Source organism: Schistocerca nitens, chromosome 4, assembly GCF_023898315.1.
Source record: "Schistocerca nitens isolate TAMUIC-IGC-003100 chromosome 4, iqSchNite1.1, whole genome shotgun sequence".
NCBI classification, from domain to species: domain Eukaryota; kingdom Metazoa; phylum Arthropoda; class Insecta; order Orthoptera; family Acrididae; genus Schistocerca; species Schistocerca nitens.
In genome coordinates, this window is record NC_064617.1 from 424,939,311 (window position 1) to 424,963,398 (window position 24,088).

General features: G+C 39.9%; 1 protein-coding gene across 2 annotated transcripts in view; it reads left to right on the forward strand.

Annotated features, from left to right (window-relative positions):
- The window catches only part of LOC126252002 (protein tumorous imaginal discs, mitochondrial-like), a 124,049-nt gene that overhangs the window by 54,407 nt on the left and 45,554 nt on the right, over window positions 1-24,088 (forward strand). For both annotated transcript variants that reach the window (XM_049952784.1, XM_049952785.1), the window contains exon 4: window positions 22,401-22,569. In XM_049952784.1, the coding sequence (XP_049808741.1) occupies window positions 22,401-22,569 (169 nt within the window). The remainder of the gene's footprint in view (window positions 1-22,400; window positions 22,570-24,088) is intronic.

Consider the following 24,088-nt stretch of genomic DNA (forward strand, 5'->3'; position numbering starts at 1 on the left):
CCAGTGACAGGTCTTGCTTTGTATACCCCTACCAATGGGTAGCCCCACTTCTGGTGACTTACAGAACATACCAAAAAGGTTTTGAATAGTCCACAAAGTTCCAGAACATTCCACAACATTTGAGAGTGTTCTGGAATGTTCCACGTTGACTTGGGATGCTCTGTGATGTTCTCAAACATTCTGGAATGTTATGAAATGCTCTCAAATGATCTGGAGTACTGTCAAATGTTCTGGAATGTTATAGAAATTTCTAGGTGGTGAAACTTCTTAGCCCTTATATCCTCAAAAATGTGCCCTTCTTTTCTGAGTTTTAGCAGCACACACATTGTTCACTTACTTTTGTAATATGTATTGATGAGCAACTTTTTAGCTCAACAGATTAAAAGATAACAGCAGGCTTAATTTAAAGTTATTTGTTCACTGCTCTGTAATACATTGAACCAGCCAAAGTGCAGCCCCATTGTGATTGCTGTTCTCAAACACACTGAGTTAGTTGACATTCATAAGCAGCTGGAAATCGCCCTTACTACTGTCAAACGATTGACAGCTGCTGCGAATAGGTGTGTTGGAAAAGCTCCCGACAGCTGTGTACCTGTGATATTGTTAGCAAAGATACCTCAAATACCATTATTTCCTATGGAACTGTCTCCTCTGCAGAAAGTACAGGATCTGTCATAACTCATCCACTTGACTGCAAGTGGCATGTCACTGGTAGATCTGGGTGTCCTGTACAGGGTGGATGGGGACCAGGAAGGACTCAGGGTGTTATACCAATCCCCCTCACCAAGTTTGAGGTGCTGTTTTTCACTGAAACTGAAACTGAGCCAGTGGGACTTACTTCACCTGTTTTGGGGAAACCTGTTGTCTGATGTCAAGAGAAGGCAAATACAAAAGGCTAGGGGTCTATTAATCATTAGTAGTTCAAACATATGGCGAGTGATGGTACCCCTTAGGAACATGACAGTAAGGGACACGAGAGGACACCAGGTGCACTCGGTGTATGTGCATGGGGTTGAAGAGGCTATTATAATAGCCATTGAGGGAACATGGTGCAACCAACTGCAGATTGTGGTGCACATTGGAACAAATTATGCCTGTCGTCTGGGTTCTGAGTCATACTGTGGTCATTCGAGCGGCTGGCAGAGAAGGTTGAGAAGACCAGCATTGTGCACGGTGTTTCAACGAAGCTCACAATTTGCAGTGTTGGTCCCAGAATTGATTGTGGCCCATTGGTCCAGAGTAAAGTGAAAGGACTGAACTAGAGACTTTGAAGGTTCTGTGACAAGCTAGGCTGGGACTTCCTGGACTTCCACCATAGGATTGAGAACTGTAGAGTCCCCCTAAATGGGTCAGGTGTAAACCACACACTAGAGGCTGCTACTCAGGTAGCTAAATACTTTTGGGGTGCACACAGAGTTTTTTAGATTAGATGATTCTCCATCCAATCCAGGTAATGATAGCTGGAGGAAACCTAGAAGCTTCCTTGTAAGATTGAATGAAACTCTCCCACAGACGAGTATATTAAAATCCAAATAGTTTAATTGCTGAAGCATTAACAACAAAATGCCAGAGTTTGAAGTGCTCCTGAAAAGCAGTGAAGCTCACATCATACTAAGTACAGAAAGCTGGTTGAAACCTGAAATTGATAGCAGTGAGATTTTTGGGAATAATTTGAGTTTATGTTGAAAGGATAGGCAAATGGGAAATGGAGGTGGTGTATTTGTCACATTAGACAAAAAACACAGATCCAAATAGCTAGAAATTGGTTCTGCCTGTGAGTTTGTTTCGGCAGGACTCAGGTTCATCAAGGGTGGACATAAAATTGTTGGATCCTTGCGTTACCCAGCAGACTCATCTCCTGATGTAACCGAACTTTAGAGAAAACCTCAGTTCACTTGTACGTAAATTTCCCCCCCCCCCCCCCCCCCAGATAAGACATCCTGTGAAACATTGCTAAATGCCTTCTCTGAAAACTACCTAGAACAGATACGTAGGAACCCCACTCATGATGAAAATGTATTGGCTGTAATGGCATTAGTTGTGGGTAAACCAGATGTTGACTTTGGTTTATTAATAGAATACTGGGGAAGTGCAATCAGTCTACAAAGGAGATTGCTTTCAAATCACTCATGCAACCAATTATAGAATATCACACAAGTGTTTGGACCTGGACCAAAGAGGGATATTGAATGTATATAGAGAAGGCCAGTGCATATAGTAACAGGTTTGTTTGATACAGAGATTCTGATGGAACTGAGCTGAAAGACTCTAGAAGGTACATGTAAACAATCCCAAGAAAGTATGTTAACAAAGTTTCAAGAACAGCTTTAACCCTCGCAATACTGGGGGGGGGGGGGTACTTTATACCCACCTCTTGAAAATATTGAAATCTACTCAGGTACTTCATTTTTTTTTAAATTTTGGTAAGAATATTTATTGTCTTTAGTGAAGTCTTCCTCCAGATTCTATGATTGTTTTACATTTTTCGTTTAATCTGAATGGGAAAATTTAAGTTTCAGGAAGGTCGTCATAAAGTCTTCCTCATTTGGTAGCCGATGCGATTTCCCACAATGGTCGCCTTACTCCACAAATAATAGCATTACATGACCTTAGAACACATGGACATTATATTTCTCTGCATTGACAGCAACAATGGTCTCAACAAAGATTCATTTCTCTTTGGTTCTTTATCGTTTCCTATTCAGTGACATATAGTCCAGTGTTAGATGCAACTGCGATTGAAAATGTATCGACAGTCACTTACTAACGGAGAAATACCACAGATTTTGGAAGAATCTACAGGGCTTCAAATTGAATTTGGAAACTGACAATGTAGTGAGTTAATCTGAAGAGGAATGTGTTGTGCGCTAGGACGTGGACAGTGATAGGAGAGTACCTACAGATGCTGAAGATGACCTCTGGGCACCTGAAACTGATGACGACACACTTACAAGGTTAGTGACAAGTGTATTACAAGCATTGGAAAAATTTATAGCTGCAAACCTCCTCACATTAAAAGACGAGTAGCACAAAACATAGTGATAGGAAGGCAATTCATAAGAGACGAAGGTAAAGTAGGAACAATAAGAGAATCATTTGAAAAGTTTTTGTCTCCAGAAATTGTCAACATCATAATAAAGCATACCAATGAAGAGGCATTGAGGCAGAAAATACCCAAGACAGACAGACTTGAATTCATGGCATATATAGGGCTACTTATTAATATGGGGAAGGAAAATGACAGTAAGTTGTCTACTACAAATTTATGGTACCACACATGAGGAATGTTTGTTTATACTGCTACCGCTAGCCGAACCACATTCCAGCAGCGTACTAAAATAGTAAGATTTGATGACATAGTGTCATTAAGCGATTGCAGGAAACCTGATAAGTTTGCTGCAATATGAGAAGTTTTTGATTTTATTTAATCGTATGGCTAGGGCCCCCTGTCGGGCAGGCCATTCGCTGGGTGCTGGTCTTTCAAGTTGACGCCACATCGGCAGCCTGCAGTCGATGAGGATGATGATGATGATGATGATGATGATGATGATGATGATGATGACAGGACAGCACACAGTCCCTGGGCGGAGAAAATTCCCCGACTCTGCCGGGAATCGAACCCTGGCCCAGAGGATTGACAATCTGTCACACTGACCATTCAGCTACCGGGGGCGGACAAAAGTTTTTGATGTGTTGTTGTTGTGGTCTTCAGTCCTGAGACTGGTTTGATGCAGCTCTCCATGCTACTCTATCCTGTGCAAGCTTCTTCATCTCCCAGTACCTACTGCAGCCTACATACTTCTGAATCTGCTTAGTGTATTCATCTCTTGGTCTCCCTCTACAATTTTTACCCTCCACACTGCCCTCCAATGCTAAATTTGTGATCCCTTGATGCCTCATAACATGTCCTACCAACCGATCCCTTCTTCTAGTCAAATTGTGCCACAAGCTCCTCTTCTCCCCAATTCTATTCAATACCTCCTCATTAGTTATGTATTCTATCCATCTAATCTTCAGCATTCTTCTGTAGCACCACATTTCAAAAGCTTCTATTCTCTTTTTGTCTAAACTACTTATCGTCCACGTTTCACTTCCATACATGGCTACACTCCATACAAATACTTTCAGAAACGACTTCCTGACACTTAAATCTATGCTCGATGTTAACAAATTTCTCTTCTTCAGAAACGCTTTCCTTGCCATTGCCAGTCTACATTTTATATCCTCTCTACTTCGACCATCATCAGTCATTTTGCTCCCCAAATAGCAACACTCATCTACTACTTTAAGTGTCTCATTTCCTAATCTAATTCCCTCAGCATGACCTCGACTACATTCCATTATCCTCATTTTGCTTTTGTTGATGTTCATCTTATATCCTCCTTTCAAGACACTGTCCATTCCGTTCAGCTGCTCTTCCAGGTCCTTTGCTGTCTCTGACAGAATTACAATGTCATCGGCGAACCTCAAAGTTTTTATTTCTTCTCCATGGATTTTAATACCTACTCCGAACTTTTCTTTTGTTTCCTTTATTGCTTGCTCAATATACAGACTGAATAACATCGGGGATATGCTACAACCCTGTCTCACTCCCTTCCCAACCACTGCTTCCCTTTCATACCCCTCGACTCTAATAACTGCCATCTGCTTTCTGTACAAATTGTAAATAACCTTTCGCTCCCTGTATTTTACCCCTGCCACCTTCAGAATTTGAAAGAGAGTATTGCAATCAACAATGTCAAAAGCTTTCTCTAAGCCTACAAATGCTAGAAATGCAGGTTTGCCTTCCCTTAATCTTTCTTCTAAGATAAGTCGTAGGGTCAGTATTGCCTCATGTGTTCCAACATTTCTACGGAATCCAAACTGATCTTCCCCGAGGTCGGCTTCTACCAGTTTTTCCATTCATCTGTAAATAATTCGCGTTAGTATTTTGCAGCTGTGACTTATTAAACTAATAGTTCGGTAATTTTCACATCTGTCAACACCTGCTTTCTTTCGGATTTGAATTATTATATTCTTCTTGAAGTCTGAGGGTATTTCGCCTGTCTCATAAATCTTGCTCACCAGATAGTAGAGTTTTGTCAGGACTGGCTCTCCCAAGGCTGTCAATAGTTGTAATGGAATGTTGTCTACTTCAGGGGCCTTGTTATCAGCCTGGAGCCTTACGCTGAGAAAAGAAATGATGGTACACAACAGTCAAATACCACTGCAGCTGTGGTCAAACACTTGGTGGTTCCTATACATAATTCAGGGCGAAATGTCACTACAGATAGATATTACACTTCACTTGATTTGGCCGAAGATCCATGGAGGAATCACAAGCTAACTCTTATGAGAACATTACAAGCTAATAGGACACATATACCTCAAGAACTGAAAAATATCTTAAGATGAGAATTATATTCTAGTAAATTTCTTTCAATGATCCTAGTACTGGAAATACTCCAGTCACAATTGTTTCTTATAACCCCCGTGAAAAAAAACAAAAGAGATCTGCTGTTTCTATCAACTCAACATTATGACGCTGCAGTTGGTTCACCTACTGATGTTAAGGAGGAAACAGTTATAAATTTATATTATAATGAGACTAAAGGTGTCGTTGATATGATAGATCAAAGTGTGAGGAAATATTCAACTAAGAGGGCTACAAGATGGCGGCCGCTATCTGTTTTCTATACTGTTGTGGACATTGCAGTGTTAAATAGTCATACACTATTTTTGTTGAACTTCCCAGACTGGAGTAAGAAAGAACCTAATAAGCAATGACTTTTTCTTGAAGAACTGGGACTACAGCTCACGAAACCATACATTGAAGAAACAGCTACAGATATTACAGGACTGCCAAAGTCCGTAGTTTCAAGTGTCGAGGGTATTCTCGGATTGAAAATCAAGCAGAACTTCGGTGTAAAGGAAGCTCATGGAGGTAAAGGTAGAAGTCATTTGTGCGTTAGTGAAAGCCGTTCAAAAGCAGAAATGCCCAGGAATGATATGGAAGTCATCTTGCACCTCTGCTGCAAGTTCAGGTACACTGATACGCTTCAAGTCTCTTTATGTTGGCACAGTTTATTCCTTGCATATTTTAAGGAGTACATCATGAATACAATGTTGCGGGCTGATATTCCAGGTATGAATTTCTTCGCTTGTGGATTTCATAGCCTTGGATTTACTGCCAAACTAACTCTTATCGCAAATATGCTCCTCCAAAGATCAGAAACACAAAGGGAAAAAATAAATATGCTCCCCCAAAGATGAGAAACCCAAAGGGAAAGCCTGCACCCTGGCTAACAGAAGAGCTAAAACAGTTCATTAATCTTGGAGACATTGCACGTCGGACTTACAAATGAACTCCTACCCTTCAAAATAAAACTGATTACAAGCAGAAAGCAAACAGAGTCAATCAATGTGAGAGCAACAATTATGAACACATACTAATTCTTGATCTAAAACATAAAGGCCAGATGCTCTATTGAAAAGCTTTTGTGATCTAGGGAAGAGTAGACAAAGTGGAAACTGCTGCTGATCTCATTGTCCCGACCAAGGAACTAAACCAGTACTTGATTTTGGTGATAATCTTCATTGAACCATAAACAAAACATAGGTTTACTGAGTATTTCGTGGAGGTAAATGATGGTAGTCGCGAAAAATTCATTCTTGAGCTCGCAACCGTGTCTGAGAAATCCTTCAGCTCAGAATTTACTGTACTGGACGGCATCAAAGTCCAAGTGATCAGTCTCATTGTTGAGTCTCCACTGCTCATAACTTCTGCTCCATAGACTTTGCAGCTCTTGCTGGACAACACAGCAGAAACACTCATTCCAATCAGAATACAAACACTAGCGATCCAATTGCTAAGAAGAATAGCTGGGTACATTCTGTCTGATGGGAGGGTGAATGTAGAATTGGAAAAGTGTTGTTGTTGTTGTTGTTGTTGTTGTTGTTGTTGTGGTCTTCAGTCCTGACACTGGTTTGATGCAGCTCTCCATGCTACTCTATCCTGTGCAAGCTTCTTCATCTGCCAGTACTTACTGCAACCTACATCCTTCTGAATCTGCTTAGTGTATTCATCTCTTGGTCTCCCTCTACAATTTTTACCCTCCACACTGCCCTCCAATGCTAAATTTGTGATCCCTTGATGCCTCATAACATGTCCTAGCAACCGATCCCTTCTTCTAGTCAAGTTGTACCACAAACTTCTCCCCAATTCTATTCAATACCTCCTTATTAGTTATATGATCTACCCATCTAATCTTCAGCATTCTTCTGTAGCACCACATTTTCTGTAGCACCACATTTCGAAAGCTTCTATTCTCTTCTTGTCCAAACTTATTTATCGTCCATGTTTCACTTCCATACATGGCTACACTCCAAACAAATACTTTCAGAAACGACTTCCTGACACTTAAATCTATACTCGATGTTAACAAATTTCTCTTCTTCAGAAACGCTTTCCTTGCCATTGCCAGTCTACATTTTATATCCTCTCTACTTCGACCATCATCAGTTATTTTACTCCCTAAATAGCAAAACTCCTTTACTACTTTAAGTGTCTCATTTCCTAATCTAATTCCCTCAGCATCATCCAACTTAATTAGACTACATTCCATTATCCTCGTTTTGCTTTTGTTGATGTTCATCTTATATCCTCCTTTCAAGACACTGTCCATTCCGTTCAGCTGCTCTTCCAGGTCCTTTGCTGTCTCTGACAGAATTACAATGTCATCGGTGAACCTCAAAGTTTTTATTTCTTCTCCATGGATTTTAATACCTACTCCAAATTTTTCTTTTGTTTGCTTTACTGCTTGCTCAATATACAGATTGAATAACATCGGGGAGGGGCTACAACCCTGTCTCACTCTCTTCCCAACCACTGCATCTCTTTCATGCCCCTCGACTCTTATAACTGCCATCTGCTTTCTGTACAAATTGTAAATAGCCTTTCGCTCCCTGTATTTTACCCCTGCCACCTTTAGAATTTGAAAGAGAGTATTCCAGTCAACATTGTTAAAAGCTTTATCTAAGTCTACCAATGCTAGAAACGTAGGTTTGTCTTTCTTTAATCTTTCTTCTAAGATAAGTCGTAGGGTCATTGTTGCCTCACGTGTTCCAACATTTCTACGGAATCCAAATTGATCTTCTACCAGTTTTTCCATTCGTCTGTAAAGAATTCGCGTTAGTATTTTGCAGCTGTGACTTATTAAACTGATAGTTCGGTAATTTTCACATCTGTCAACACCTGCTTTCTTGGGGATTGGAATTATTATATTCTTCCTGAAGTCTGAGGGTATTTCGCCTGTCTCATACATCTTGCTCACCAGATGGAAGAGTTTTGTCAGGACTGGCCCTACCAAGGCAGTCAGTAGTTGTAATGGGATGTTGTCTACTCCCAGAACCTTGTTTCGACTCGGGTCTTTCAGTGCTCTGTCAAACTCTTCATGCAGTATTGTATCTCCCGTTTCATCTTCATCTACATCCTCTTCCATTCCCGTATCGCCCTTGTATAGACCCTCTGAAAAGTACTGAGAGTGGAAAACATAAATGAGCAGATTAAAGAATACCGAAACAGCTGGAAGGATTATGTCACAAGAATGGAAGACAACAGTTGAAAAAAATTGGTGAAAATTATTACTCAGTGGGCAGAAGATATTTAAGACGACCAAAGAAAAGCAACAATTCCAACCAAAAGTGCATAACAATCAAATACCTAATACATGCAGAGAGAAGAGCAGCCTATCATATTAAAAATATTATGCTTTTTTAAGTACCATCAAACGGGGTGATTTCGGACACCAGGGCGAATTCAGACAGTATGGCTTATTTGCTCTTTGCCACTGCATAGAAACAAAGAGTTACTTATTTCAACATCCGTGCGCCAGTTATTTTAAGCGCAAGATTGCATTTATAGCTTTCCACAACTTTTATTTTGCATCATTTGTTTCCCTAGGTGAATAACTGACAAACAGTCTCAGTGTTAAAAATCCATGCATTATCGTAAAGTGGAAACTTTCTGTTGTTGCACCGAGCGGGAAGTTATTGTAACCGTAATTGTCTACGTGCTCAGTAGCTAACAGCATTGAGACAATTTCTGTACAAGTTTCCCGTGCAAGGTTATAAAATAACGATGGTTTTTATAAAAATTTGTACTGCGTGGGGTGATTTCAGACAATGCCAAGAATGTGTCAGAGCAGGAGAGGTGCTACAGTATGGTGTAATTATGACCCGAAACTTTTAGATAAAACTGTTGGTGATATTCAGAGTGGTAAATTATCGTGTGATTTGTGTGGTACACCTAAATCAACCCTACAAAATAAGGTGCAGGAAGCAGATCCGAAAAAAATGGGAGGACAGCCAGTGCTAAATAAAGAAGAAGAAGAAGAAATATTGAAGCAAGGTATCTTGAGGGCTGCACATTGGGGATTTCCCTTCACTAATTTGAATATTAGATATTTAGCTTTTAAAGGGTACCTTGATAAATCTGGCCAAAAAGAGAAGAAATTTCATAATAATTTGCCAGGAGAAGAATGGGTGCATTTATTCCTCAAACGACAGTCAGAAAATATTTCCATTCGCTTAAGCGAAAATATTAAACGAGCACGTGCAGAAGTGAACCAAGAGACCGTTAAGATGTTTTTCTCCAATATCAAGGCAAAGCTGGAAAATTTTCCACCTAGCGACATGATCAACTATGATGAAACCAACATGGCAGATGATCAAATAAAAAGCATGTAGAATTTAAAAGAAAAAGGCAGCAATTGTCTGAATTCGACCTCTATATACTGTAACTTCGGACAGAGATTTAAAAAAACACATGTGTGAATGTGGGGCAGGTTGCCATTGCAACAGCCTAGAGTAGAATTTTCATCTCACTAATTACAGCCACCAGACACATTTTGAAATTAGATGAGCTACCATTCATTCTTTCTGAATCATCCCTCATCCACTCTTTAGAAGGATCTGGCTCTTTGAATCAATTCAGGAGCGGACTGCCCATCTCCATGCCTTACGCACACATGACCATCATTTCCAGCAGCTCGGACTGGAAAGTTTGGACATTCAGTTCACAGTTGTCACAGTAAACTTGAGTGATGAATGCAGATTAAAGGCACATGAAACACGTGAATCATAAAACAACAAAGAGCAGTGCTACAACCCAAATTCATACACAGAGTTAAGCGAAAATACTTGTACTTGCGAATGCTCTGAAGTCACAGTCTTCCAAACAAAATATGTCTCTAGAAACTAAAAAATTGACATCATTGTCCTTAAAGTCATAACCCCTTCTAAGTAAAGACAAAGGTTCTATGTCTGCATCTACATCTACACCCAACAAGCCATCTTACAGTGTATGGTGGACGTTACTTGTAGTACTGCTATCTTCTGTCCCCTTCCCTCTTCTTTTCACAAGTGGTGAGTGGGAAGAATGAGTGTTGGTAAACACCTGTATGAGCTCTAATTTCCAACAGTAAACCTTTCCGCATCTGCCACTGGAATTTAGCATTTCTGTTGTGCCTTCATGCCTATGAAACAATCATGAAATTACCAGTACATCTGCCACTTTTGCTCTTTTTAGAATGATGTGTTGAGTTCTGTCTGCAAGGAAGTCCTGAAGCCATTCACAGATCTGGTTCGATACTTAAGCTCACATTTTGTTCACTTAATGATAGTACAGAACAAAGTTGTATGCCTTTTGGGAATCAAATGGTGGTACTCTGGAGATCATGGATGAATAGAGCAACCTGTTTTGCTGCTTTTTGTTTGCACATTTATGTGGAGTAGGTCATATCAGATGAGTGTTTCATTCTCGGAGTGTGAGTACAGAAAATGTTCCATAATTCTACAACAGATTGGCTTCAGTGATGTAGGACTGTAATTATCTGACTCTGCCTGATTATCCTTTTCGAAAGCTGGGATGATCTAGATTTTTTTTTTCAATTGCTTGGTACCCTCATTGCACCACCAGCCTACAGTAATCTGCTGCTAGAAGGGGAGCAATTGTTTTCACATAATCTCTGTACAATCCCACTGTTATCACATCTCCAGATTCCGCTCCACTGCTCAGCAGTTTTAGTTAACCTTTCTATTCTGCACTCTCTGACCTCAATACCTGCCATTTTGACATTTCTGTGATGATTTAAAAGACAAACCGACTTCAGTATTTCAGGCTTCCCTGTCATTGTTTTGGTGCCATCATGGTTACAAGTGACTGCATAGATGATTTCAGTCCATTTACTGATTTAGCGTTCAATTTTTGGTAAAATTTTATTTTTGAATTCATTGCGTGATCTTACTCATTTTGGCTTCATTCATTTTGTATTTGTTGACTAGACTTTGATTTAGCTTCAAAACAGATTTAAATAATCTATTTGCTTTTATATCTGCTTTCTAACACTGCTATTGAACCACAGTCAGTCTTTTCCACCTGTCACACCCTTGCTCAGTAGATACTTATCTAAAGAGTATTGTGCAGTGTTTCTGAATTTTATCCATTTGCACTCAGCGTCTTGGCTCTTGGGGCTGAATATTTGATATTCATATTGACTACTCGGATACTCTGCAATTTGTTTCCTGTCACTGTTACTAAGCAAAAATATTTCCCTATCTTTATTAACATTCCTTATAACACATAAAGGCTAAGGCCATGTGAGTGGAGTGTTTCCACAGCGGAAAATGTACTATGGTGACACAGAGAATCCTGTAGCCATGCAGCTACCTGCAGAACGAAATGCAGAGAGCCAAGTATCAGTCATCTACTTTGCCTCTAAAAAAAGTTTTTTTTGTAAATGAAGCAAAACTACATCAATCCATGGGCCATCTAGAGGAGACCTGCCTAGCCTCCCAAAACACCAAACCCCTAGTCTGGTTCAGGTTCATTGATAACTTCATGATCTGGACCCAGGGCCAAGACACACTATCTTCATTCCTTCACAGCCTCAACACCTTTCCTTCTATCCACTTCATGTGATCCTCCTCAACCTAGCATGCTACCTTCCTAGATGTTGACCTCATCCTCTCTGTTGGCTCCATCCACACCTCCGTCCACATTAAACCCACCAACCACCATCAGGACCCGCATCTTGACAGCTGTCACCCTTTCACATAAAAAAATCCCTCCCATGTAGCCTGGCCACCCAGGGACAACTTATCTTCAGTGACAAAAACTCCCTTGCTAAGTATGCTGAGGGTCTCATCAAGGACTTCACAGACAGGCCCTATCCCCCAGATCTACTCTGCAAACATAACTCCCATACCATTTCCCCTCACACCCCCAATCCTCCCACCACCCCCAAGAACCAACGACAAAGGAGTGTCCCATTCATCATTCAGTACCAGCCCAGACTGGAACAACTGAACCACATCCTTTGCCAGGGCTTTGATTGCCTATCACTGTGCCCTGTTAAAAACAAACCCATGGGGTTCACATTGTTCTGTGATATACAGTCTTTCTCATTTGATTGTGAGGAAACTATTTGATAAAAAAATTTGATCCTTTCAAACCTTATAGTCATGTATCATGATATTCTGAAAATAGGTAAACATTGTGCGTCTTTTGAAAAGCTTGCAGTGAAAAACATACTCGCTGGCAATTTTATGTTTGGTTAACTTGGATCCTACCTTGTTGCATATGAAATGTAGCTAACACATCAAAATTGGTTTTAGCACCGGAAGGAGACCCATAACTCTTTCCAGTCCAGTAAATAAATGATATGTATTGGTAATCGGCCGCGATGAAGTACAACATGCCACACTCAAGGCTATGACCACTTGCTGTGCCGAATTGTGCCTTGTGTGTCTTTCGTATGAGGTTTATGAAGTCTGTCACAGTCACATTTTAAGTAAACATTGCATTAGTAGTTATTTTCAATTTAAAATTAGAGATAGACATTGGCAGATCAAGGGGCAGAGTTAGCTGTATACTGCATGCTTTTTCTTGTTTGCACTAACAGTGAAACACTCAGTAGCTGTTACTGTTGACAAAGTTTAAAAAGACTAGCAAAGCCAACGAAATAAAAATTTAATTTGCAACTAAATGGCAATTGAAATTCAAGAGACAGAAAAAAAACCCACACTGTTCATTTCAGTACAGTGGGAAATATTCTTAGAATGAACGTAGTTCGCCTTACAGCTGCGAGGAATCTACACAAGGAGATGGAACTCCCCCCCACCCCTTTTTTTTTGTCAGCTGGTAAACACAATGAATGCTCTGAAGTATGCAGTAGTGTTGTGGATAGGGCTGAAAGTTTTGAAATAGATAAAAATACACCAAAAGTACAGGGTGCGTCCAGTAATGAGTAGTCAGTTACTTCAAGGAGCTTTTAATGTATTGTTTAATGAAGTATGAGGGGATGAACTGAAATTTTTCATCTATTTCAAAATGACTTTGTTAAGCTTCAGTGAATTACATTACAGGCTTAGAAATGAATTACGGAAGCAAGGCATCTACAAGAGACTAGCTATACCTTCAGTGGAAATGTTGGCTTTGACTTTAAGATAAATTCTAGTATATTAGTATTCTGTCTCAGTTGAAAATAAAATAACTCAGTAATATCTAGTGCTATTTTTAATAACACTTTCACATGTCAAATTTAAAAAAAGAGAGAACAATAAGGTCATTAAATGAACAAGTTGAATTTTCTTATCTTAACTGATTTTAAATGAAAAGATACACGTGACTCTTCTCTTTTCTGAAGATAAGATATATCAGTGAACTTTCAAGAAAATTAACAGAATGGACATTCAAAAACAGAAGGAAATCAACACTTTTTTTAATTCGCTCTCCAGAAAAACAGTCTTGTGAAACAGAAGTGATTGTTCTATAGATGCCACAGTTTTTTCTGCTTGATACTGTTGATATTTCATCTACCCTAATTGAGGAGCTGCATCCTGATTGTAAATATTTCCTGGTGTATCTAACATTTGAAAAAGCTCTGGGCTTACTGTCTGGCTCAGTACCTATAGAAGGAATCGAAAAACAATTTATCTTTGTCCTCAGGGGAGGGAGAAGGAATTAGAGGACTATCCAGAAATTTGCAAATATTTAGCTTCCAGATCAGGTTTCACACTTCCCACTGCTATTTTCTTTTGTGGAATTGGTGGTCCAACCGAAGTCTGTTCAGATGTGAAAACATCATTTGTTGTTACTGGAGTGCCGGTATTTTCTTCTGTCAGCAATGATTCAAAGGCTATTCTGTTTTCCTGTAGACGTGAAACTGAATCTCTGGTCAGCAAACATGCATTTCAGTCTGAAACCGGATGTCTTTATTTCCTTTAAATAGTTGCAATAATAGTCCCTAATGTTACACTACTTTTGTTTAGTCTCCTGACACACAGAAGAAGGGAGGGGGGAACGGAATGCAAACTAAACACCAAATTTAAAATCTTCAACAACATTAAACAATGACTATTGACCAATAATTATATAATTCTTTGGTTTTATCGAACAGTGGAAACTCCAGGTTGGAATATCAAAAGTATACAGTAAAAGGTAGAATGCTACTGACCGTAAAGATGACACATGGAGTTGTAGGCAGGCATAATGGAAAGTCTGTTAAAGAAGGGGCATTTAAAAAGAAATGAACCTGGGTCATAATTGTAGAAACCAGTACCCGTGTGTTAGAAGTATTGACCCTGGCTGTTGAGACACTTGCCCCACTGTGACACAAGGCAGTGAATGGATGTCTCATAAAATTTTTGGGGCTGTGATGTTATCCAGTATCACACGTACAGCTGGATGTCATCGGCCGAGGTGAATCGTTTGCCCCCTCAGAGCCTCTTTGAGGGGACCCAAAATGGCGTAATCACAGGGAGAGAGGCCAAGAACCTCCCATTTGAATTTCCACAGGAGTGCCGCGACTGTGTTGGCTGTATGAGGCTTTGCATCGTTGTGGAGAGAATGACCCCATGGTTGAGATTGCCTGGTCGTTTTGATTTGATCACTTGGCGAAGGGTGGTCAAGGTTTGCGAATAACACTGGGCATTCACTGTTGTCCCGTGCTGTAGGAAGTGAATCAGAAGGGGGCCATCTTGGTCAAAGAAGAATGTCAGCATATTTTCCTGCTCTCATGTGGATGGCCTTGGCCTTTTTTTGGTGGTGGTGACCCTGAATGCTTCCACTAGAGACTTTGTCATTTTGATTCTGATTTGAAGTGATGACACAATGACTCATCTCCAGCCACCACTCGTGCCAGGAACGCATTCCCTTCCCAAGCAGAGCACTGCAGATGAGCAAGACTGGGCCATTCAACATGCTTCCTGGTGTGGTTGAAGATGTGGGGCACCCATTGGGCACACACTTTGTGCGTGTGCAGTCGTTCCTTCATGATGGTGTGAACACTTCGGACACTCAAGCCGACCTCCGTGGCTGTGGCTTTCACTGTCACTTGGCAGTCCTGGGTAATGAGTGCATCCATCAGCTGGATGATGTCATTGGTAATGCAGCATGGTGCTCCAGACTGTGCATCATCGGCTAATGACACCCGTCCCTCCCTGAAAGGCTTGTGCCATGCCTTGACACTTGCAAGGGACATGCAGTGTTCGCTGTACAGTTGTGACATTTGTTGATGAATGTCCATTCCTCCTACCCCTTCCGTTGTCAGAAAACAAACAACACCTCTTTGCTCTTCTTTAGACACCTCCATGTCACTATTTGCAACGCTACTGGCAACGTTGGACAATTGATGCACGCTGCTGCTAGCTGTGTATAGTCAACGTGACGTGCACGCATGCGCTCTAGTGACGGGCTGTGAACTACACTTTGGTCGGAACCACACCTCATTACACACACCACAACATTACCCTCCTGTCACTGGTTTGCACTTTCCAGATTCTGGCTCATTTCTTTTTGAATGCCCCTTATACATTTAGCTTTCAGCCAAAGCCTTCTTGAGAAAAGCAAACACACACAAACTTTTTTATTCACACAAGCAAGCACGCCTTATGCACACATGACTGCCTTCTCCGGCAGCCCGGACTGGAATGCAACTGTCACGTGGAGTGGATGTAGCAGTCTGGAGGAGGCAGGGAAGGGATAGCAGGGTACAGATGGGAGGGGAGAGAAGAGTGCTGTCTCGCAAGTGTGCAGAGATGGAAGGTGACATGACAAGACTGCCACCAAACGCAGCCCACACCATGGGTGGGGTGGGGGGTGGAAAAGGAGAGGAGCGGGGAAGGTGAAATGCAGGCAGGTACATTGCTTTGCATTGGCAGAAGATGGCACACAGGGTGGGTTAGGGGCACGAATAGGGAGGAGTTGGTAGGATAGATGGGATAGAAACTGTTGGGTGGAGGGTATGGACGGTAGGTACCTTAGGTTGAGTCCAGGATAATTTCAGGAGCAGAGGATGTGTTGCAAGGATAACTCCCATCTGCACAGTTCAGAATAACTGGTCGTGGAGGGGAGGATCCGCATGGCTGAGGTTGTGAAGCAGCCACTGAAATTAAGCATGTTATACTCAGCTGCTTGTTGTGCCACTGGATGGTCTTCTTCGCTCTGGGCCACAGTGTGGCAGTGGTCATTCATCCTGGTGGACAGCTGATTGGTAGTTATATCAGTATAAAAAACTGTGCAATGATTGCAGCAGAGCTGGTATATGATATGCTGTGATTACCTGTTATCATGCCCTGAAATGAGGGACATATTTCCCAAGATCCTTCCCACCCCTCCTAAAGTGGTGTTCTGTCATGCACCCAACCTCCACAACATCCTAGTCCATCGCTGTACAACACCCAAATTCTACCACTTTCCACAGGGATGTCCCTGTGGAAGACACGGGTGCAAGACCTGCCCAATCCACCCACCCAGCACTTCGTATTCCGGTCTTATCACAGGCTTATCTTTCCCCATGAGAGGCTGGGCCGCAAAGGAGTTGGGCTCCAAGAACATGTACTATGAGAATTTGCTGTGCTGTCAAACAAGTTGTTATAACGTCAAGTTGAACACACATATTTCAAAAATGACACAACACATGTAAGTCACAGGGCAAGTTGACCAAGCAAGACATGTGAACACGGTAACGTTCAAATAAGCACTGAGTCCAAGTCTGGCGGATGCTGGCCGGCTGGCCACTTAGGTGGTGTGGCTGCTGCATGGCTGGCAGACAGCACTGCATATAGAGGACGTGCGTAATTGCGCGGCGGCACTTTGAATGATCGGCGAGTCACAACACAAGTAATGTGTTTTCCAGCAATTGATGAATGTTAAATAGGATTTTGTTGTTGATACAACTAAAGCAGGTTGTGTTCTGCATTATTACATATGTGAGAGACAGTCACCAATTTGAATAAACAATTATTGTGAAAGGATTTGAGTGTGCCATGGTCTTTGCTGAAAGAAGAAGAAATGTGTCAGCCGTAAGAAATGGAGATGTAATGCCAAGTTATTTTTTAAGAGCAGGTGCTAAAGTGCCTTGGCAGGGCAGTAAAATCTGAGGATATGTAAGTCAAAATATGAGCTATCATATACAAGTACCACATTGATTGTTCTATATCAATTGTTATTTTCAGTAGCTGTACCTGTAAACTCATCTCAAATGTAAAACAAACTAATTTGCTTCTATTGAATCACACTAGCCAGAAACCTGTTTTAGGTCAGTGCTTACTGAAAGTGTTATGCTTCATGTTTTGTTTTTAGTAATGTATCACTCTTTCCAGTAATTTAATTGTCCAAGGCAATCATGCAGCTTAATTAATGTGGTACAAAGTAATCAATACCTTTATTGTGGATTCCTCACAAAAGTAGCTTTGAGTATCTTCTGCTGCACCTTGTAAGAATTTATAATGCATAATGCCACCAAAGTTTCATTCTTACCTGTACTCATTGCATTCTTATTTATATTCATTGCATTTTTCATACTTGTTTATAATAAAATAATTTAACAAATTGAATATTTATCCTTATAACAACTGTGAATTATATTAGACGTGTTTCCCGACATCTAACCTTTGATCAGTAACACCGGGAATACTTCAGAAATCACATCATTGTGAATTTTTATAAACTTTTGATCTGCCTTGTCCTTAGTTGCATGGCCTTTTTTTTAACCTTATTGTTGGAGTCCATTGTAATTGCAGTTGAATTAATCTTTTTGATACATTGTGTCAGAGGAAGCAAAATGTAACATGTCAGCAATACAAGAAATGTAGGAGTTTCGAGAAACTTGTCACTGGTAGCGAGTGTATGAACAGAAATACTTAATATCCTTGAGGGAAACTAAATTGTTAATTTTGTTGTAATTCTGAAATGAAAAGAGAAATTTTCCAACAGATTCTCTCTCTCCCTCCCTCCCTCCCTCCCTCCTTGAATGCTTTGTGAAATCAAGAAATAATTCCCAGCAGACAGCAGATGTTATGCCATGCGGTATCTTTTTTGTTTCTCTCATTAAAATCATTGGTCCTTACATTCCAAAAACAAGGCCTCTTCCCTACATCCATTATTAAAATCTGTTCGTCGATATTCCCTGTCTCTAGAGGATTCATTGGGGAAGTCACTTTGTAGCTGCACACATGCAACGTACACTGCTGTCACGTGATCATTCCACTCCCAGCACCAACAGCCATCAGCTAGCACCTCTTCTCACACCACTCATGTGAACTGTCAATAGCACTGTGGCTGCCACTGTGCGATTTCTGTCTCACTATGAGTGATGTGGCTGGTAAGCGGTGAAACGCCGCAGATGTTCCGTTCTGTGTGGACTGCTGCATCTATACCATAGCAGTATGTCCATTCACTGCACAGCTGACTTAACATAAATATTCCCCTTGTGCGAGTCCTGCCTTAGTCACGGATGCTACAAGAGCCTTTTGATCACTGGTGTCCTCTGTGTTAACTGACTAGAAAAGTTCAGTTCTGTTAGTCACCAAGAAGCCTAAGAAATTGCTCTTGTATATCCATCTGTTTGAAGTAGTTTCCAGACAAGACATTGAGATCAGTTTCACGCAAATTCCTGTCTCTTGCACCAGTTTTAATTGCATGACTCTCCAAATGCATGACTCACCAAATGCATGACTCTTCAGAAAAAAAAACACAATTTACAACACCTCAAGTCGTTCTGTATCACAAGAATTAGCAGTTTTCAGGAATGTAATCCAGAGAACAGTAACAGTGCCTGTGATGGGAGATATATACTTGCACAGAAATTCATATTATAAAGCTGTTTGCAACAACTAAATGGCAACAGAATTAAAATCACCAATGGAATGATAAAACAAAAATAGGAAGGTAGAGAGTGGCAAAGCTAATTAGCGGAAAAAATTAAAGGACGGCCCTTACCATTGTACACCATGTAGTGTTACCATCTCAGACTGGATAGCAAGAACCCTAAAGGAATAGGAGATAACCATCTGATTCTCAACAAAAAATAAGTTCAGAATAACACCACATGTGACAAATGAAAACGATAAATTTGAGAAAACTGGAGTATATCAGATACTGTTTATTTCTGAAAGCTTCTATACTGGACAGACAATGAAAGCTTTTTACAGTGGATTTTGTGAACACATGGCAACCATTCAGCTGAAGAATTACAGTAAGTCGGATGTCACAACCCATTTGTATAAAACAGGACACAAACTACAACATGACCATGACCACTCCACCATGGAAAGACTGCCCCCTTTTTTTCCAGTTTTTAGATTTGGTATCACCTTTTATGTCTTTTAGTATGTGTGTTTTAACTTAATTATGTTATAATTTGACCCCCCCCCCCCCCCCCCCCCCCCCCCCCGACGTGATCCGTACACTTTCAGTGGACCCTCTTTCTTCTGTGAGTATCTTCGGAATCGCGGGATTGATGACCTCGCTGTTTGGTCCCATAAACTCTGTCAATTAATCAGTCAATCAAAATAAGACATTAATAAAGCACATATCATTTTGCATACTCAGCCAAAAGGCTTAAAGCTAAATATCCTGTAAACAGTGGAAATGTACAGAAACCTAAAGCTACACCCAGATGTAATTCTAAATTAAGAATGATAATAATGCTCAAAAGTAATACAGAACCTTAGTGAGACGTGCCTTTTTCCTCAAAGCACCTCACGTGGGGAGTACCCTTCTCTCAAACCACCTCATATGCGGAGTATCCTACTTCATTTTGTTCGTTATAGATTCTCTCCTTGTGTATACAGTAATGTATATTATTTTTCAAAATAGATCAAATTACAATCCGATTTGTTTATACAATAAAATGCAGAATTCAGATGAAGTAATACTTTTTTTTTACTTATATGAATTACATATGTAACTAGGCATAGTATTTATTTATGTAGAAAGGCGTAAAAGTATTATCTACTGGTTGTAATAACCTTCACACATCATAACACACAAAAACCTATAACATAAATACTGGAACTGCCACCTGATGGTGAAGCCAAAGCCTTTGTAATACATTGTAAATAAAAACTTAAAGTTTAATGATTAGTTTTGTTGTAAATATGTATATTTATATAGACATTAAAGAAAGCAGGCTACAACGTAAGCTTGCTGTACACAATGTTAGTCACTTACTTAAAAGAGTACTATAAATACTGTAGAATTGGCACATTGAGATGGTGAATATGGTCCAATTCGGTGTATGGAATCAGCGCAGTGAGATAGCTTGACATGGAGATATGACGGAATACAGAAAGGAGATATCATGTTTGCCATGTTACACAGTTTAAGAACAGGGTTGTAAAAAGATACTTATCAAAAGAGATTGGAAACAATCGTTACACCTTATTAGTGGCAGTCAGTTTGAACCGGAAAGAAATTGCTTCTGTCAATGAATGCTGGTTCCTGTCAACCTTTTTCCGAGTTAAAAATGCAAAGGGAACTGCATGCAGTGGATTTTTGGAGTCAGCGTATCAAACAAAAGGCCACCATTCTCATGTCTTTAAAAGGCCATACTACAGAAACTGGACAGTAGCTGACTGCAAATGTGCATTGTGCTTTGATGAGTAAGTATTTTTCCTCTTTATGAATGATGCAAGCTTTAGAGTGCACCAATGGCCCAATTAGGTGTTTAACGAGCACCGTCTTTGAGGGTAATGTTTTGAGAGAGTTTATTATATGATGACTTGGTCCCTCTTGTACAGATTCCTCTTAACGTGTTAGGATGTCTTCTGATTTGACAAACAGTCAGGTATCCTCCCACACCCCAATTGGTGTACTAAATCACCTGATCTTAATCCCACAGTAAATATATAGGACTGTTTAGAACAGCAGGTGAAACATAGCAATACACATCCCATCAATTTGATAGGTTTGTAGTGTGTAATCATCAATGAGAAGCTACAGTTGGATATGGAATGCCTGAAGGAACTTGTGGACTCTCTTCCTCACCAGGATGAAACCATTATCAAGGTTTGAGACCATGTTACATGGTGCAGTGCGATGTCTCCTGGTGGAGCAGGGACTAACTATTTGGTCTCATTTGCTTATGTTTCTGTGTAATATTTTAAGACCTTTTCTTATACAAGTTTGGGATGCATCAGTTCATAAAGAGTTGGTCTTTATTCTTTCCTCAAAGCTGTTTTTTTCCATTAGAAATTCATCCGAAGTTTTCTAATTTTTGCAAAATGTTTGCAGCTTCAGTGTCATCAGTTAGTAAAGTGGTGGCTGGCTGAAGTCAGATTAGTCTACTTTTCAAAATGTTCCTCATGAAAGATGTCTCACACTGTAACCACAGATGGAAACATTGGGAAAGTACATAATGTCATTGCACAATTTGCAATAAAATGTGAATGAAACAACTGAGGCCAAAGGCATGTCAGAAGGAAGTACATGGTAAATCTTACCTGAAAAGTAAAATATCAGAAAATAAATTACTCTCTAATGTTTGGGGTGATTTAAAGAGAATCAAATCGTTTTCTGTGTAGATTTGTTACAGAGATTGAGACTTGTGTTCAATATTTCACACCAAAACTAAATCAGAGCAGTGTGGAAAGCTGATAGGTCAGTTAATGGTGAACCTAATTTCGTCTGCCAGAAGGGTTTGGTCATACATTTTGGGATACAAAAATGATTCTTCCTATTTATTATCTTCAAATGTAAAATTGTAATTTACTAAACTAGGTGAGGTTTTTGGCCCATCAATTGAATAAATATGGGAGAAAAGCTCAAGTTTGCAAAAGAAAGTCTTATAGGTGCAATTCATCTGCCTCAATTGTGTTTTGACAGTGGGAAAGAAATTTTGTAGCGTCTACTCACAGGGAAAGGCACTAAGCCGAAAAATAAATTAATCTTTTATGTAAAAATACAGTCTGTAACATCTTGATTGAGACAGTTCACTTCTTTGCCCTTTACCTCTAGATATTTTGGGTCTTGTTGTAGTTTGATAAGTCATGGTCATAGCATACAGTTAAAGTATTTTTTTAATTTATGCTAATGCCATTTCAATTTCATATGATTTTGTCTCTGTTGTCTGTTCCAGATAACATTGGATCTCACATTTGCACAAGCAGCTCGTGGTGTTAACAAAGAAGTTGTTTTGAACATGGTTGATACATGCCCTAAGTGTCATGGCAGCCGAGCAGAACCTGGAACAAAAGCAGCAAAATGTTCTTACTGTAATGGTACAGGGATGGAAACAATAACAACAGGTATTTCTATAGGAAGTTACACAAGTTATTGGCTTGTATTTGAGAAAGCTGCACAGGGTAGAAATCTATGCCATTAACATTCTTAACAATGTGCATTATTTCCTTGGAAATCTATTCAAATGGGAATTGTCATTGCTACAGTGAGTTTTTTGAAAACATGTCTTACAAAATTTGTAATATCGCATTGTATGATAGTGACAGAAAGTATGTAAATTATATACAACAGGAGATGTAAGAGACTATGCTCACTGATAGTAAATATTTTTGTAAGAGGGGGAGAGGAGGGTGGGCTATTCTAATATGAAATAATGATGCCTGTGCAGTTGTGTAGTTTAATCAGCTGATGGTGAAGTATCATGGGTAACCTGCATATTGTGAGCACAGAAGAAATGTCGGAAATGAGGTGCAATGCTGCATGAAAGTGGTTCTAGAATTACAAAAACATTAGAGATATACAGTAACAATGTAAGAATGAGTTTGGAACTGAACCACAAACACTTTAAACATTTCCAGTTTTACAGATAAACTTGAGTTTGACAGTTCTGTTTGCAGTGTCCATAAGCAATGATATAAAATGACCATCTCAAGATTACTCTACACTGGGGAGTGAGGATGACTCATATTTATGTGCGAGTACTGGAAGTAGGTTGAAGGAGTGAGGATGAGGAGTTTGGAGGAAAGTTATCTGGTCTGTTATAATCCAATACTTAAGGAATGATTGTGTAAAAACCAACAGGTAACAAGGCTCAATATGTTTGCATGGATAGGAAGCTGAATCTACCATGTGTTTTTGTCTGGTCTTGTCTGTCACCGTGAGGATTAATCAGTTTGTCAACTGTAGCCTGATATACTTAAATATTAAATTTTCTATGTCATTCAAGAGCTGTTTGATAGGAGAGATCTTGCATACAGCGAGATAGTGTTACACTGCACAACCATCCAGATACTTGTGTGGTACTCTTCGGGGATGATGTATGTATGTGAAATGGGCAAAGAGATAACACTTAGTGCAAACAATTATAACAAAATTGTTGTTAAAAACTACTTGTTTCTGTCAGTATTTTCTAGGTAAGAACTGTGCATCCACAGTTGGATAAGTAATACCAGTTTACAAGTAATTAGTCACAACAGTACTTGATTTGTGATGGTATGCATCAGTACACCGCACCAGTATATCTGAGGAAAAAGATCAGAACTACAGATTTTGAGATGTGGCATGAGAGAACTTTTGCTGCTTTTGTAGCAGTATAAAACAAATATTGTGGTCACACAAATGCTCAGAAAAGTGTTAAAATAATGTTTTAAGAAGTTTAAATTTAAAAAAATCCTGGAAGGTCACAGTACCGGACTTCTTTTTTTTTACAAATCGAGCATCGAATCACAACCACAATTCTGATCAAGGTAAAGAACAGCAACCAAAGGCAGAGAGTAACATATATATCAAAGCAAAGAGATGATTAGCCACAACACCATTATTAAATATATTTAATGTATTCGCAATTGCAAATGTGGACAACCA